Consider the following 15452-nt stretch of genomic DNA (forward strand, 5'->3'; position numbering starts at 1 on the left):
GACCAAGAACTGTCATGTTCATGTCTCTCAATTCTCGTAGGATCGCCCCTTTTCTTTTTGGGATAGCACCTGCGCGGGTAGAAATTTCTACGATTTCGAAATATCTCGAAATAAAGGTTAACTTTAAAGCCGAAATGATCTAACGAGCATAACCATTATGTTAGTCTTCAGACAAAGACAACAGTAACCAACATGTTTTCAGTCTATCAAAACCAAATTAAATCTAACAAAATTCTCTTTTTTTCGACTACAAGTTTAGCATTGATTGATGTCTTATGAATCACATAAGGCTTAAACCACTATGATCCATGATCACTCTTGAGTCTCTTATTCTCTTCAAGTAGTCTCGGCGGGATAGTTGTTGGAGTCGTGGTCGTTGTTAGCGTAGCCTCCATTGTTGTACCCTTGTCCTCGTGAATATCCTCCATTGTCTCCTCTCCACTGCAACAAAGTAGACAAATAGACAGTAAGAGAGAGAGATATCTATTGGATATTTATCAAAATGTGCGACATGAAACAAGAACTTGATGACCTCAAAGTTATCAGGGGAACTGGAACAAGTTACATAAAAATAATCAATTTTAAGTCATACGAATATGAGGAACAAGTAAATCAATATCAAAACTTTGACCATGTTAGGGGAAGTGACAAGTTGGGTATGGTAGGAGTTCATGTGTTATATATATATATTACAACTTGTATAGTCAAAAGAGAAAACGAGAGAAAGAGCAAATATAGATTCCACCACCAGCTATTGCCTATTGTCTACCACTAACTTTAGTTATTATATAATGACACAACAAGGCCCTATTGACAAAGTTCGACCCTATTGTTTTAGTCTACTTGTAAAAAAAAATTCACCTGCTTGTTCGGGGTTCTTCCCCAAGAGAGCCTGACAGTGTTCTTGCCGATGACTGTTCCGTTCAAGCTCTGGATGGCATCATCAGCACTCTTCCTGTTAAAAACCAAAGGCAGCAAGTAGCTTTGATCTTACACATCTTTATATTATATATAATAAGCACCTATAGCACAGGTAGGTTGGCTCAAGTATTCTGATTGAAATAAGCTCCACACTACACCTGTTAGAAAGTTGGACAAATCCACATCCTTTCCCTACTGGGATCTTCACTGAAACGACTTCGCCAAATTGTGTAAATGGTTGTCTGAGGTCTTCTTCAGTTACATCAGGGCCAACTCCACCAACGAATATCTGCAGTAGAATAAGAGGAAATGAGCAATCAGAACTACAATAATGAAAGCAGAGTGAAAAGACTATGACAACTCACTGTTGAGTTGTTTGAGTCACCATCAGACTGAGAACCATAACCAGTGAAACCATTTGCTCCATGCCCACCAGCCACTATCACAGCTACTCCAACCAAAAAAACATAAAAGATTAAAAATAAAAAAAACTCTGTTGAATGTTATCATTATATGTCTATGTGTGGTCTCTCACCTTGTGAAGAATGTTGGTGCTGATTATTAGCAACCGCTCTTTTAGGAGTGGCAACTCCAACACGCATCTGCCTGTTGCAACACAAAGCACCATTCATCTCGTTCAAAGCCCTCGACCTCTCCTCCTCATCACCGAACCTAACGAAACCGTAACCTTTGGACCTTCCCGTGTTTGAATCGATCACAACTTTGGCGCTTTTGACAGAGGGATACCTCTCAGCGAACAACTCTTGCAGCAGAGCGTCAGTCACATCCGGAGACAAGTCTCCGACGAAGACGGACAGCTCAGGACCGTTGTTCTCCACAGCTCTCTTCTCACCGGTGCTGAAAGACGCCCAGTTTAGACGGAAGGGCTGCTCGGAGTTGGGCATTATGGAGCCACTGAAGCTCTGGAGAACCTCTTCGGCTGCAGCGCGTGTGTGAAACTCGACGAAACCGTACCCTTCTGACTGGAGAGTTTGCTTGTTACGAATCACTTTCACAGAAGAAACCTGCACATCAGTTAAAATAAAAAATAAAAATGAAAAATCTTATCCAATAATAAACTCTTTATTATTTTTATTTTCTTCTTCTCCTTATCAAAGAAAAGTTCATGTAAACATGGCAACGTATCATGTCATTTTCAAAAGTCAATAATTATTTATTTTTTTGTTTCTATGGAAAATTCAATAATAATCATTGGATGATCTTATCCAATCAGAAACAAAAACAAAAAAAAAAAGAGTCCTTGAAGCTTGAGAGAATGGATCAAACCAAACAGACAAGAACATGAGCAAGATCTGGAAACAAATCACTTTTTTCACACGCAACAAATCATTCATTGACATCATATTATATTATATATTACCTCGCGGGTGTGAGAAAAGCAGGTGTGGAGATAAGTCTCGTCCATCCAATGAAGAAGGTCACCAACCCATAGAGTCTTGACGTCTTCTCCTCCAGATCCACCACGCTCTTGTGTCTTTTGGTGGTGGTGATGGTAGGGCGGGTATTGGAGGTGAGGAGGATAATGACCGCCGCCGTGATTGTAAGGAACGTATTGGTGAGGGTACATCATCATATGCTGCTGCTGCTGCTGTTGCATCATCATCATCATCATCCACTGTTGATGCTGTTGCCACTGCTGAGCCTGCGGAGGAGGAGGAGGAGGAGGAGTTTGGTTAGCCGGAGGCGTTGAATCTGAGCCGTTCTGCATCTTGAACAGATCTGATCTGGTATCTCCGGGGAAGGAAAGAAAACGGAGACTCCGAGTAAGACAGTCAGAAACTTCCTATAAGTCTTCTTCTCTCTCTGTCTCCCCTCTCCGAGACCGAAGAAGTGGCTTTTTAGAGAGTTGAGGTAGTGGCGGAAAGTGAGAGAGAGAGAGAGAGAGAGAGAGAGAGAGAGAGAGATTTGGTCGTCAAGGGAGGCGGGGGGAGAGAGAGAGAGAGAGAGAGAGAGAGAGAGAGAGAGAGTTTGTGGGTTTAAGGCTGAATCTATGGGTCTTTGGGAAGTGGCCGAAACGTGGGGCCCATTTTTTTTACCAAAGCCGTGTTTTTGTTTTTTTTTTTTTGGAGATGGACGGCTCTGATTTCACCGCGTTTTAGCCAGTTGCATTTAATGTCTGTTTTTGGAAAGTAACTGATTTGTTTAATCATACTAGGTAATTTTCCCGTGCTCATGCACGGGTATAAATATTTATAAAGTAAATATATTATAATATTTATTTACATTATGATAGTTTATTAATATTTTTTAATTTTTTAGTTATTATGTAATTTATATTGTAATCAATATGCATGATTTGTTTTAAATAACTTTGTATTATTTTAATTAGATTATAATTTTGGATATATAATATCTCGATTGTTTGGTTATTATTTGGATATATTAAATAATATTTACTTTTTACGATTCAACTAAGATATTTTGTTATACCGATTAAAATTTTGATTAATTTTTATTTTTATATAATTTGATTCTTGCCTTAAATATATATATATATATATTTAGTAGGATTATGTATAATTTAATATATGTTGTTTTGAAAATCAAATAGTAAAAGTAAACTAAAGTGTTGATCGGTTCAAAATTACATCTTAATTGTAATAGTTGGTTAATATATTTGTAGTATTATTTGAGAATTTCAAATTTTATTTAGTAAAATGTTGAGAATAATGATAATATATTATTTTATTTAATGTTTGACTTTGTATAAATAATTTGGATTGGTCTAGTTACTCATTTGTGGGTATGTTGTGTTACATATTTCCGTTAAATTCAAGTATAACTATTTCTAATCTTTTTTTTTTGTAGACAAGTAGAAAACAGACTCATATAGACTCCGTAATCCAGTTAGGTAACTCAGCATCCATATGAACGACGAAAGACGATTGCTGTCTGACACCTCGTGCTAGACAATCCGCCCTTGAATTCTCCATTCTTGGTACATGAACGATCTGTGAATTGTGAAAGCTTTCTTGCAATTTCTTGATTTCCTGCAAATAAGGTGCAAAAGCTGGCCATTCCTCTGGTTCCAACACCATCTTTACCAACTGAGAACAATCCGTTGCAAACGTCACCTGACGATATCTTAGGTTTCTCATACACTCTAATGCCCAAATTAGAGCCTCCACTTCTGCATGTAGAGGGGATAAACTAGCTCTTGTGTTCCTTGCTCCCATTAAACCCGTGAAACCCTCCAGGGTGCTATACCATCCTTGGCCCGAAAAAAAGATCTCCCTCCTTCCAAGAAGCGTCTGTGAAACACCATCGTCCTGGGATTATTGGAGTTGTCCTTGTATCTGCTTGTATTGGTGTCCTCGTGTTAAGCTCTTGTGCCTCATTCCACAACACCGTTTCCCTTTCTGCAATAGAAAGAGTGAGTTGAGGGTCCGTATCTAAATTACTAAATGTTTTAGTGTTCCTCGCCTTCCAGATATACCATAGTATCCATGCAATTGATGAGATTCCATGTAATCCTTTATTCAACCAAATCATATTCATTGTATTCATTGCATTAGTTTGGTTTTCATCTTAGATGTGTATATATATTTATGAATTGGCTATTTGTAAATAGCCTATGACTATGTTAATTTTATAGTACTTGGTAATTTGGAATATGATAATTATCACAAATAAAATTATAAAAATAAATGATGATAGGTACGAAATTGCATAAAAATATAATTGATACATTCGAAAAAGGAATATTAATTCTTTATTTAATATCAAGATTATTTTTCTAAAATTTCCTATTTATGAAATCAAATTATATATAAAAAGTATTTTCGGTTTAAGTTTATAAATATTTTCTTTATCATACATTTTATTTGAAAAATATAAAAGGGGACATAAAAAGATTAAATTAAATTTTATTCATTAAAGATATCTTAGTTTATGCTATTTAAATTATTTTGTAATAATATGAGAAATATATTTATTTAAATAAAATGCTTAATACTTTAAAAAATATATTATATTTTTAAGATTATTTTTAAAAAGGGAAGATTTTTTTCACTTTAAAATCAAGATTATTTTGTGAAATTTTCTTATTATGAATTACACTATATATAAAAAGATATTTTCGTTTTTAAATTTTTCTTTATATATAGGTTACTAGGAGTTTTCCTGCGCCATGCGCAGATATAAAAAATTTAAAAATATTTTTTTATAAATAAATTTTTCAAATTTCAGTATTTAAATTTTAATTTTATTAGTTAAAATTAAAACTATAATCAAATTTTTCTAATTTGATTTATTCAAGTTTACTTTAAATTTTTAATTTTATTTTATTAAATTGTAATAATAATAATTAAAATTTTATAAAGTTACTTTATTCATATTATCCTTTATTTAGTTACTTTTATTTTAATAATGTGTATTTGTAAATATATAAATTAGTTCTAATAAATATATAAATTAATATAAATAACATATATAAGTTGATAAATATAACATATATAAGTTTTTAAATTATAATTATAACTACTTATTTTGATAATAAAAATATGATTCATAAATTGATGAAAAAAATAAATTCGTAATTACTATATATATAATATATTATTTTAGTAGATATCTCTATAATATTATTTGAGAAGTCAGTTTCCTATGTGTCGCGCTCAACGTTAACTCTCACGGTGGTTGATTACATTGATACCCTTAATGAATCAAAAATATAATATTAAATACTATAATTGATTTTTATTCAAATTTCTTTTGTAAAATTTCCAAATAACATATATAATAAAAAAGGAAATATTTATAAAGGCCATAAAGTGAATTTAAAAACGAAAATATATGTATAAATAATATGATTTCATTAAAAAAGGAAAGTTCACAAATAGTAATATTGCATTAAAAATATTTTAAAATAACATAAAATATACTAATAAAATAATTTCTTTATATTTTTCAAAGTAACAGAAATAATTTTTATATATCTATCTATTTTTTAGATGATTACATAAAATAATTAAGTAACATAAACTGATATATTGACTAAAATCATTTATAATTAGTAAATAAAGTAGCTATTACTATATTATGAAATTTTGCCAAAGATATGAATCCGTATATAGAAAATAGCCATTACCATTATTTAAAAAATCTTACCAAAAACATAAATCTTAATATAGAAAATTTTACATGTCACAATTAAATCAATGCCATGTCATATTTCTTTTAAGCCATGTCATCATTTTTTTTGTTAGACTAATTTTGGTGATGACATGTGTCAAGATCACTTTGCAAATAATGTCTAGGAGATTTGAAAAAAAAGGAAACATAAATAGAAAAGGAAAAATAAAATAAAATAAATGTTTAATAATGATAATTAGATATATTTGATTCATTAAGGGTATCATCGTAATCAACCACCGTGAGAGTTAACGTGAGCGCGACACGTAGGAAACTGACTTCTCAAATAATATTATAGAGATACTAACGAGGGTTGGGTTGGGTTCGGTTCGGTTCTGCAGAATAATTCTAAGCAAATAAAACTAAACCAAACTTTGGTTTATTACCTACGGAGCATCATTATCAAAAACTTGGTTTATTTTTAGTAGTAGTTAAAACCCAACTCAAATTTTGTCGAATCCTAAACTCGAAGGGTGAGACTGGGCCTAATAGAATAAATACAACAAGGCCCAACGTTTTTAATTATCGGTCTGCATACTGTGATACTTTTTTTTCTGATTTCAAAGACTCGAATGATTTTGTTACTGCATGATGGTAGCTCCCCCTGGCCCTTCTGCTAAAGCCAATAGGCGGTTGTGTGTATATATTATATATATATATATATATATCAAGATTGGTTGTTTTATATATCAAAGATTGCTTGTTCTATTTTTTCTATAATACTCAAATTAAATGATCTTGTAGCTCTCATGCATGGCTGCTGGTCCTTGTAGCTCAAAGATTGCTTGTTCTATTTTTTCAATATATTATTTAATGGTAAATTGTAACTTAAAAATATAATTGTATTTATTAAAATTTATTGGTCAGAATTGTTAATTATATTCTCTTAATGTGTGAATTTTTTTAGAAAAAAACTTACATTTAAAAAAAAAACAGATGGAATACAATGAAGCAAATATAAAGGCTAATAAAAACAGTAATGTGGAACATTTTGGCCATTTTAATTAAGAAACCATGGTCATGTGATCAAACTACCATAGTGTTTTTGAAGTTGGGTTAGACATGGCCTAACTATGTACGCAACCCACAATTATGTATGTTATACACACGCAGACACACACATGTACAAATATTCTAACCATGTACACTAACACAAATGTATGGTTTGTTATTCATATTTGTGTAATTCCCAATATATATATGCAATTAACTGCAAAAGTATACATATGTATGTAATTAACGCTAGCTATATGGCTTCGCATGTTTACAAGTAAGCATGCACATGTGGTATCTCACTTATTTATTTGAAAATAAGAAACTGGTGAATTATACTGTGATGATGATGGTCCGGGTACGTCGCAAAGGAGACAGGTGGAGGTAGAAAAGGACAGTTTCATTTGCATGATCACATTTTGTAAAACGCAGGCAGCTTAACGGCGTCCAAATGGACTGATTCTGCCAAGATATTATCTGATTTGATACCAAACTATAGAAAATAAAATAAAAGGCGATAATTAAATGGTGGAACAGAGGCACGTGCAGCCAAGACTGAAAGTAAAGAAAGAAAGAAATGGTAAAAAAGCATCCCAACCGATTCATGCAATGATGAGATTTACCTTTTTTTGCTTGCTCCCTACGATCTGCTTCCCCCCTCTTCGTTGTACAATTTATTTTCTTATTTTACAATACCAACAAACTAAACCACATACATATAAGTTGTCAATTGTCATAAAAAGACAAAATATTTCTTAGTGGTGGACCCACATTTTTAGAGGCGAGGCGGAACGGATCCATAAAGAAAAACCGGACGAATATTCCGTAATAATAAAAGAAGTAATATTAACGAGAAATATATCGAAAGTTTTGTAGACAAGTACAGACCATGTATGTCTGTATCGTCACTTCATGTGCACATTTCCTCTTTTCCCCATTTTTCTTTTATAAAACCTTAAAACTATGAAACATTTAAATAATGATTTTTTGGGAAAACGAAAGAACAAGAAACACATGAAAACAAATGTTGAGATAAAATAATAGTAATAAGCATCCAATGTACTAAACGGTTCAAGAACCAACTTTCCTTTGTTCATAGGAAGGAACTAACATAGGCTAAAACTGATTAGCAAAAAGTAAAACGAAGAGCTGTACAAGTCAAGTAGAATGTTAAGTAGATGATAATAAACCTATTTTATTTTTCTTCTTCATCCAATTCCAACCAACTCATGCGATTCATGGCTTGAGTCGATCCCACATGTAACGACCTTGAAGCGGTTTATCATTGACGATATCGAAGTTGTACCTGCGTGCGTGTCAAAAAGTGTTCGTCGTTAGGATTATGAATATATGCTAAACTACGCGTCGGATCATCATCTCTTATCCTGCGCAGACATTCTTCTTCCCAACGATTTTTTTGTACGGACTTGTAGAAAACAATCAATCCCCAAACCCCCAAAGCGAGCGGCGCACACGTGACGTGAGATATATATCATATGAGAAGAAACAAAAGGAAGATGATGATTCACTTACTTCTCAATGAATCGCTTCTGTTTATCGTCGTCACCGCCTTCTAGCTCCGATAAGAACGCTTCAATCTCCTCCGCCGTCGAAATCTTGCTCGCTTCCGGTGGGGGTTTATCCCTCTTTAACGCCGACGATGATGATGATTCTGTTGTTTCTCCCAAAGCCTCGCTCGCTATCTCCTGAACAACACAACCAAACAAACAAACGGAACGAAAAATCAATGGCGATTTTAACAGAAGCGAGGAAAAAAGAGCCACGGATTCCAGAAATTTCACCTCCAGATCTACTACACCAGAGGATGGATTGTTCCTCACGGTTTCGTTCGATTCACCACCGCTGAAACAGCCAGAGCTGATGATGGAGCTCTTATCATCGTCTTCGGAGGTGACAGAGTATCTACCTTGCGTCGAAGCCACGGGAGGAGAAGGAATCGCGAGGACGACGGCACGAGAGTCCGCTGAAGAAGAAGAATCGTCGAGCTTCTTCTTCTTGAGTGGCGTGACGACGCTTGTGATGGAAGCTTCAAGCTCTCGCGATTCTCGCTTGCTGTTGCGATTTCTCTCGCTCATCTTCCCTCTCTCTCTTTCTCTCTCTGTTCTCTGGTTTCTTTCTATTTTTGGTTCGCTTCTTATTAGTAAAAAGCAGAGGAGATTTTGGTGGGAGAGAGAGAGAGAAAGAGCGAGGAGAGTTGAAGGATTCATGAGCCGTTTGATTATTTCAACGGATGAGATTTTTTATTCCTTCGCGAGGGAACGGAGTTTATGGTTGTAGTCCCCGTTTCGAGTTCGACGGAGACTTGTAACGGCGCCGTTACGGAGTTTCGCTTTACTTACATAAACGCTGTTGGGTTTCGAAACGCGCTTTCTTTTCATCTTCTTTCCTTTTTTCTTTTTGCCGTTTTTGGCTTCCTTTCAAAACAATTTTAACGCAATCATTTTCTTTTAGTTATGACGTAGTGGCAAGGTAACAATAACATGTAGTCTAGTACCTTTTTTTTTGTTTGTTTAAATGGTCATATATCACATGAGAATAGACAAACTCTAATTTTTCCCCTCAAATTAAGACTTACTAGAATTCGCGTTTTAAAGCGGGTTATATTTTTCACTTTCAAAACTAATAAAATAAAACATTGTGTTTGGTTCATTGAGTTTGTTGTTCGTTGAGTTTGTGTTGTAAATGTGAGTTGAGTTTGTGTTGTTGTTGTTGTAAATGTTAAAATAAAATCAGTAAGCTACTTTGGAAATAAAATCTACAAACCTAAATCAGTAAGCTATTTTGGTTCAATAGGCTAAAATCTACGAACATGTGTTCAAGTCCATTTTAAACATGGGCCGAAAGTTAAGCCAGTAAGAAGTCTAAAAGGCCCATGTGAAAGTAATTCTCGACAAACTATCCAAGAGACGTGGTCACGTCATGTTTTATACACTTGACCTTGAGCCTCTCTTTGTTTCAGCGGGTTACCTGATCGTCACAAGAATAGAATGTCAATTTTTCTCTGGGAGTAAACAAACATACACAACCATGATTCTACCTTCTTCACTCTTCTTCTAGGATTCATCCTCTGGAGCTACTACTACTCTTGAGCAATGCCAGTGGCCTACACATTTCCCGTTCTCCCTCCCTCTCTGCTCAGCGGAATCTCTAATCGCGGCACCAGCATCATCGTCCTTCACCCGGAGGTTCAGATCTCATGTTCTCTCGTCGCGCGTTCTGATCCCGGAGAACTCAACGGCCTTACTTTCTCTTCCCGGCGGAAGAGGTTGAATGCCGCCGCTGCGGGTGGTGGTGGTGGTACGCATGTCGTCGATAACGCACCGTCTCGTACTTCTTCTCTCGCTGCATCCACAATCGAAATCCCGGTTACGTGTTACCAGGTACTATGCCCTTATTCCTCGAAATCCCTACTTAGGTTTAAGTGGAGTTCAAGTTGAAATAGCTTTTCGTGTTAGTCGAGTGTTGAGAATCTTTTTGATTTGGCTGTCAATGGAATTGAATGTGTAGCTTATCGGAGTTTCTGAAAAAGCTGAGAAAGACGAGGTGGTTAAGTCTGTGTTGAATTTGAAGAAGGCTGATGCTGAAGAGGGATATACAATGGAAGCTGCTGCAGCTCGCCAGGTTTTAAGTGATCCATAGCGTATGACAGCTCTCGTCTCTTGATGCCTTGTTCTCAATACATTGTAATGTGCAGGATCTTCTCATGGATGTTAGGGATAAGCTTCTTTTTGAACCAGAGTATGCTGGTAACCTTAAAGAAAATATTGCACCTAAGTCTCCTCTTAGAATCCCATGGGCTTGGTTGCCTGCTGTTCTTTGCCTTCTTCAAGAGGTATTACTACTGATTATTACCTGGTTATTTCCCTGCACATGTCCTGTACCTCTATCTTTCTGCACTGGTTTATCATTTCTATCGGCACCCTACCTCTTTTAAGTGCAATTTTTTTTAAAGTTTTTTTGCTACAAGATTTAAGAGGGCTTTTGATGTTTTCTCTCTCAAGTTTGTGCCTTTTTGAGCTTAAGATATAAAGGACTTTGGATAGGAGAAAAACCGGTGATGTGAGCTACTATGCTTCAGGTTGGAGAAGAAAAACTCGTGCTGGATATTGGCCGGGCTGCTCTCAGGCACCTTGATTCAAAGCCATTTATTCATGATATATTTTTGTCTATGGCACTTGCTGAGGTAAGATCAGTCAACGAGGGATGGAACACTACTTACCAGCTTCCACTAATTCTTCTGTCTCTAATATGGTTGTTTTTTTGTGCGTGAAGTGTGCGGTCGCCAAGGATGCTTTCGAGGCGAACAAAGTCTCTCAAGGATTTGAAGCTCTTGCTCGTGCTCAATCTTTTCTCAAGAGTAAAGTTACTCTTGGGAGGCTTGCATTGTTATCTCAGGTAACAGCTGCCTTGGCCCTTGCATCTTGGTTGCTACTACATCCGCTCTTACTTTCCAAAGACATAACCCACACCATATTTAAGGGATTTAAGCTGAAAATTTTAGATAGAAGAGTCCTTAGAGGAGCTTGCAGCGCCGTGCACATTGGATCTACTGGGCCTACCTCCCTTGCCGGAAAATGCGGAGAGGAGACGAGGTGCAGTTGCAGCGCTACGTGAACTTCTCAGACAAGGCCTTGATGTTGAAGCTTCGTGTCAAATTCAAGACTGGCCATGCTTTTTGAGCCAGGCAATCTGCAGACTATTGGCCACAGAGATTGTTGATCTTCTTCCATGGGATACTTTGGCCATTACACGGAAAAATAAAAAGTCACTTGAATCCCACAATCAAAGAGTGGTAATTGATTTTAATTGTTTCTACATGGTGTTGGTTGCTCATATAGCTGTTGGATTTTCTGGCAAGCAAAATGATAAGGTATGTAACTCATTTTCTGTCATTTGATAAATTTTAACTAACTCTTCCTCTCTTTCCTGGTCTGTTTGGTTATAAAGCATAACATTCAGTATGCTTGTGTAGATTAATAAAGCAAAGTCTATATGCGAATGTCTCATAGCATCAGAAGGTGTTGATCTGAAATTTGAGGAAGCTTTTTGCTCATTTCTTCTAAACCAGGTACTTTTCCCCTTTCCATTACGATGTTGCATCTTAAGCACTTCAAATTTACTTAAGTCACTTGCTTCGCAAGATCCCATGCCTTGTACATTTAACTATACTAATGGACGTACATGTTGGATAGCACAGGGTTCCGAGGCAGAAGCCCTTGAAAAACTTAAGCAGCTGGATTCAAATTCAGACTCTGCAGTTCGTAATTCGATCTTGGGGAAAGAGTTGAGAAGTACTTCTGCAACACCATCGTTGGTAAACTGATGTCTTTTACCGAAATCTTTGTCTCTATGTTGCTAGGAGTGCGGCCCTAATTATTCCTTGGCTGATGGTTCTCCTTGATATAAATGGCATGATCAACTTAATGAAATATGAATTGTGCTCTGTTTCAAAGCATAGACTGAAACAATGAAAATAGATATGTTGAGTGTGTAAAATTCATTGAATCTGCTTTAAAAGCATTGTGTATGGCTGCCTTCAGTTTCCATTTTAGTTTTTAGTATATAAGCTTTTTCGAATAAAATAATGGGTAATCGCTGGAATTGTTTCATTCAGTTGATCTTTTGTTGTTTTTGCATAGTCTTTAGTTTACGTATATCTCTTCTTTAGCTCTAATTTTCTTTAATAAAAATTGATATCGACCTTCTTACGTACGATCCAATAAAACTAAACAGGAAGCGTGGCTAAAGGATTCAGTGCTTGCCAACTTTCCAGACACAAGGGGTTGTTCGCCATCTTTGGTAAGAACCAGATCACTGAATGATTCTGTTAATCAGTTCTCCATTTAAGCAGAGGCGTATTTATACGTACAACTTTATGCAGGCCAACTTTTTCCGGGCTGAAAAGAAATATCCAGAGAACAAGAAAATGGGGTCACCGCCAATCATTAATAACAAGACGAACCAAAGACCAATTTCCTCTATGCAGTTCATGAACTCGTCACAACATCTTTATACAGCTGTCGAGCAATTGGCACCAACAAATCTGCAGAGCCCAGTGGCATCAACAAAGAATATTGATGAAAGCGGTGCCAGTAGGCCATCGGTTCAACTGAAAAGGAATCTTGGTTTACAGCAAAATAAAATATGGAATGGCTGGTTCTCTCAGAGCAGTTTGATCAAAAGGGTATCTGTTGTTGCTTTACTGGGTTGCACCGTGTTCTTCTCTCTAAAGCTAACAGGTATTCGATCTAGTAGTAGATTACAGAGCCTGCCTATATGGGGTTCTGCAAAGCCTCACTTAGAATCAGATTCTGGGACTTTCAGAAGAAACCCTGCTTCTGTGAACAAAAATGGTGTCGTCAGCAACATCAAAACACTCTTGGACATGTTGAAGATGCATCATGGGGAACATCCGGATGCCTTGTATCTAAAAAGCTTCGGCACATCAGCTACATTGTCTCATCCCACCTCAGAGGTACACAAAAGACCGATGCTTACAGAAGACGCAGAAGAGCTTGTGAGGCAGTGGGAAAATATTAAAGCTGAAGCTCTTGGACCTACACATCAAGTTTATAGCCTTCCTGAAGTCCTTGACGAAGCCATGCTTGTCCAGGTATTGTTTCTCCACATACTCTGTTTCTGAGTCAGTTTCAGTGATCTTATTTCTTTGAGTAGAAATCAATCAAAAGTTGGACTAGTTCTAGATTAAGATATAGAAAATTGATATCTTGCCGTAGTGAATGAAACATCATATTTTTCCTCCAAGAGGGAGAGGGGACGTGTAGACCACTTCACAAACATTAGGTTACATTTTGAACCCATATTAAGAACTGGATGAAGCATAGGAAGTGCTGGGTAGACCTGAGATTGAACCTTGACCTCGAGGTGAGAAAGCGCTCACTTGGCCACCAGGTCAAATTTGGATCACTATTTTCCAACCTATTTATAAAATAAGATCATCAGACCCTACATTGTTGTATACGTTACAAATGTCTGTTTAGGGTTTGCTCATTTGTTCTTACATGTGGGACTATGCAGTGGCAAACGTTGGCACAAACAGCAAAAGCTAAATCTTGTTATTGGAGATTCGTTTTGCTTAATCTTGAGATTTTGCAAGCACACATATTCACAGATGGTAGTATCGCTGGTGAGGTTGCCGAGATCGAGGCCCTTTTAGAGGAAGCAGCAGAACTTGTTGACGAATCTCAGCCCAAAAACGCAAAATATTACAGGTAAAAACATTTGCTTCACTTTTGGACTGAGTGCGTATTTTCACTGATGCTTGCGTTTCGTGTTATTTTCTGTAGCACTTACAAGATCCGCTATACTCTGAAGAAGCAAGAGGATGGATCATGGAGATTCTGCCAAAGCGATATCCAAATACAGAAATGATACGATCTAACTGAAGTTGTAGCATCAAACTATAGGAACATGAGTTCGTTCATCTAGCCTTTGTTCTGGTTTAGCTAACGATGTAAGGAAGTCTTTTAAGGTTTGTCTCTTATTCCTTGGTAATCCAAAGGAACGTGTCTTTGTAGATTCTTTTGATTTGAATGATGTGTTTGTGGATTAGCCACCCTTTTGAATTTTCTATAAAGCGTCACCGCACCAACTTCATTCAAAAGGCTTAAAGAATATAGAAACTAATTGTGAATTACGTAGGATTAAAAAAGTACTAGATTAGGACCCGCCCTAAAGGGCGGAAATTGATTTGTCAAATTTCAATTAATAATATTTGGTATATATAATATGTGTATATAATATTATATATATTTTGTGTAACATTTATATATTTATACATATTAGACATATATATAATATTTTATTAAATATATATAGAATTTAATAGTGTGATAATTTGTGTTGTACTTGTTATTAGTTTGTATTTAATCTTCTTTCATTTTTAGTATAATAATTTGCCTTGTCATACTTTTTACCTTTTAACTTATACACATAGTTATGCCTTTTTCAAAAAAAAAACTTATACACATAGTCTCGTAAAATGTAATATATAAAAAAACATATTTAAAAAATCTACTGACCATATGCCACCATTATTTGGTTGTTTGAACAAAAAAAAATCATGTTCTTGCATAACTGTGTATGTTGTGATATGATGTAGGTAAAGAGTAAATATATAGAAGTAAAGTTAGTGATACGAACATGAGCCTATGTTGGTCTATGCCACAATTATTTGGTTTTTGGAAGATCAATGAGCATAAGCATACACGGTCTTTGTATGCATACGTTGTAAATGAGTCGAATATTTTTTCTCTTATGTCTGGAATGATATGGAACTCGTTGATTTAAGAGTGGTTCAGTTTTATATGATCTAATTATATTAAGAGATTAACCAAAAATAT

General features: G+C 35.7%; 3 protein-coding genes across 3 annotated transcripts; 1 reads left to right on the plus strand and 2 right to left on the minus strand.

Annotated features, from left to right (window-relative positions):
- Positions 1-135: 135 nt before the first annotated feature.
- LOC108862137 (polyadenylate-binding protein RBP47B) lies at positions 136-2877 on the minus strand. Its single transcript, XM_018636179.2, has 6 exons — positions 2303-2877; positions 1457-1946; positions 1287-1369; positions 1080-1210; positions 862-955; positions 136-441 (listed from the first exon to the last, which is right to left on the minus strand). The coding sequence occupies exons 1-6, from the start codon at positions 2648-2650 to the stop codon at positions 337-339; spliced, it is 1251 nt and encodes a 416-aa protein (XP_018491681.1). The 5' UTR covers positions 2651-2877; the 3' UTR covers positions 136-336.
- Positions 2878-8070: 5193 nt separating this feature from the next.
- On the minus strand, positions 8071-9290 carry LOC108859790 (cyclin-dependent kinase inhibitor 6). Its single transcript, XM_018633699.2, has 3 exons — positions 8871-9290; positions 8602-8774; positions 8071-8374 (listed from the first exon to the last, which is right to left on the minus strand). The coding sequence occupies exons 1-3, from the start codon at positions 9162-9164 to the stop codon at positions 8305-8307; spliced, it is 537 nt and encodes a 178-aa protein (XP_018489201.1). The 5' UTR covers positions 9165-9290; the 3' UTR covers positions 8071-8304.
- A 762-nt stretch (positions 9291-10052) lies between these two features.
- On the plus strand, positions 10053-14701 carry LOC108863589 (plastid division protein CDP1, chloroplastic). The gene is made up of 12 exons (XM_018638064.2): positions 10053-10469; positions 10597-10710; positions 10784-10921; positions 11168-11272; positions 11362-11484; positions 11591-11959; positions 12062-12157; positions 12287-12403; positions 12823-12888; positions 12971-13702; positions 14128-14321; positions 14397-14701. Exons 1-12 carry the CDS (start codon positions 10182-10184, stop codon positions 14479-14481), a joined length of 2427 nt encoding a protein of 808 aa, XP_018493566.1. The 5' UTR covers positions 10053-10181; the 3' UTR covers positions 14482-14701.
- The last annotated feature ends 751 nt before the right edge of the window (positions 14702-15452 follow it).

The sequence above is a fragment of the Raphanus sativus genome, chromosome 5, assembly GCF_000801105.2.
Source record: "Raphanus sativus cultivar WK10039 chromosome 5, ASM80110v3, whole genome shotgun sequence".
NCBI classification, from domain to species: Eukaryota; Viridiplantae; Streptophyta; class Magnoliopsida; order Brassicales; family Brassicaceae; genus Raphanus; species Raphanus sativus.

Coding starts and splice junctions, on each gene's coding strand:
- LOC108862137 (XM_018636179.2), bottom strand. CDS start 2,650: ATGCAGAACGGCTCAGATTCAACGCCTCCGGCTAACCAAACTCCTCCT. Junction 1,370..1,456: donor GCACCAACATTCTTCACAAG/GTGAGAGACCAC, acceptor TGGTTGGAGTAG/CTGTGATAGTGGCTGGTGGG. Junction 1,211..1,286: donor GTGACTCAAACAACTCAACA/GTGAGTTGTCAT, acceptor ATTCTACTGCAG/ATATTCGTTGGTGGAGTTGG.
- LOC108863589 (XM_018638064.2), top strand. CDS start 10,182: ATGCCAGTGGCCTACACATTTCCCGTTCTCCCTCCCTCTCTGCTCAGC. Junction 12,889..12,970: donor GGGGTTGTTCGCCATCTTTG/GTAAGAACCAGA, acceptor AACTTTATGCAG/GCCAACTTTTTCCGGGCTGA. Junction 13,703..14,127: donor ACGAAGCCATGCTTGTCCAG/GTATTGTTTCTC, acceptor GGGACTATGCAG/TGGCAAACGTTGGCACAAAC.
- LOC108859790 (XM_018633699.2), bottom strand. CDS start 9,164: ATGAGCGAGAGAAATCGCAACAGCAAGCGAGAATCGCGAGAGCTTGAA. Junction 8,775..8,870: donor CTGGTGTAGTAGATCTGGAG/GTGAAATTTCTG, acceptor TGTGTTGTTCAG/GAGATAGCGAGCGAGGCTTT. Junction 8,375..8,601: donor CAGAAGCGATTCATTGAGAA/GTAAGTGAATCA, acceptor ACACGCACGCAG/GTACAACTTCGATATCGTCA.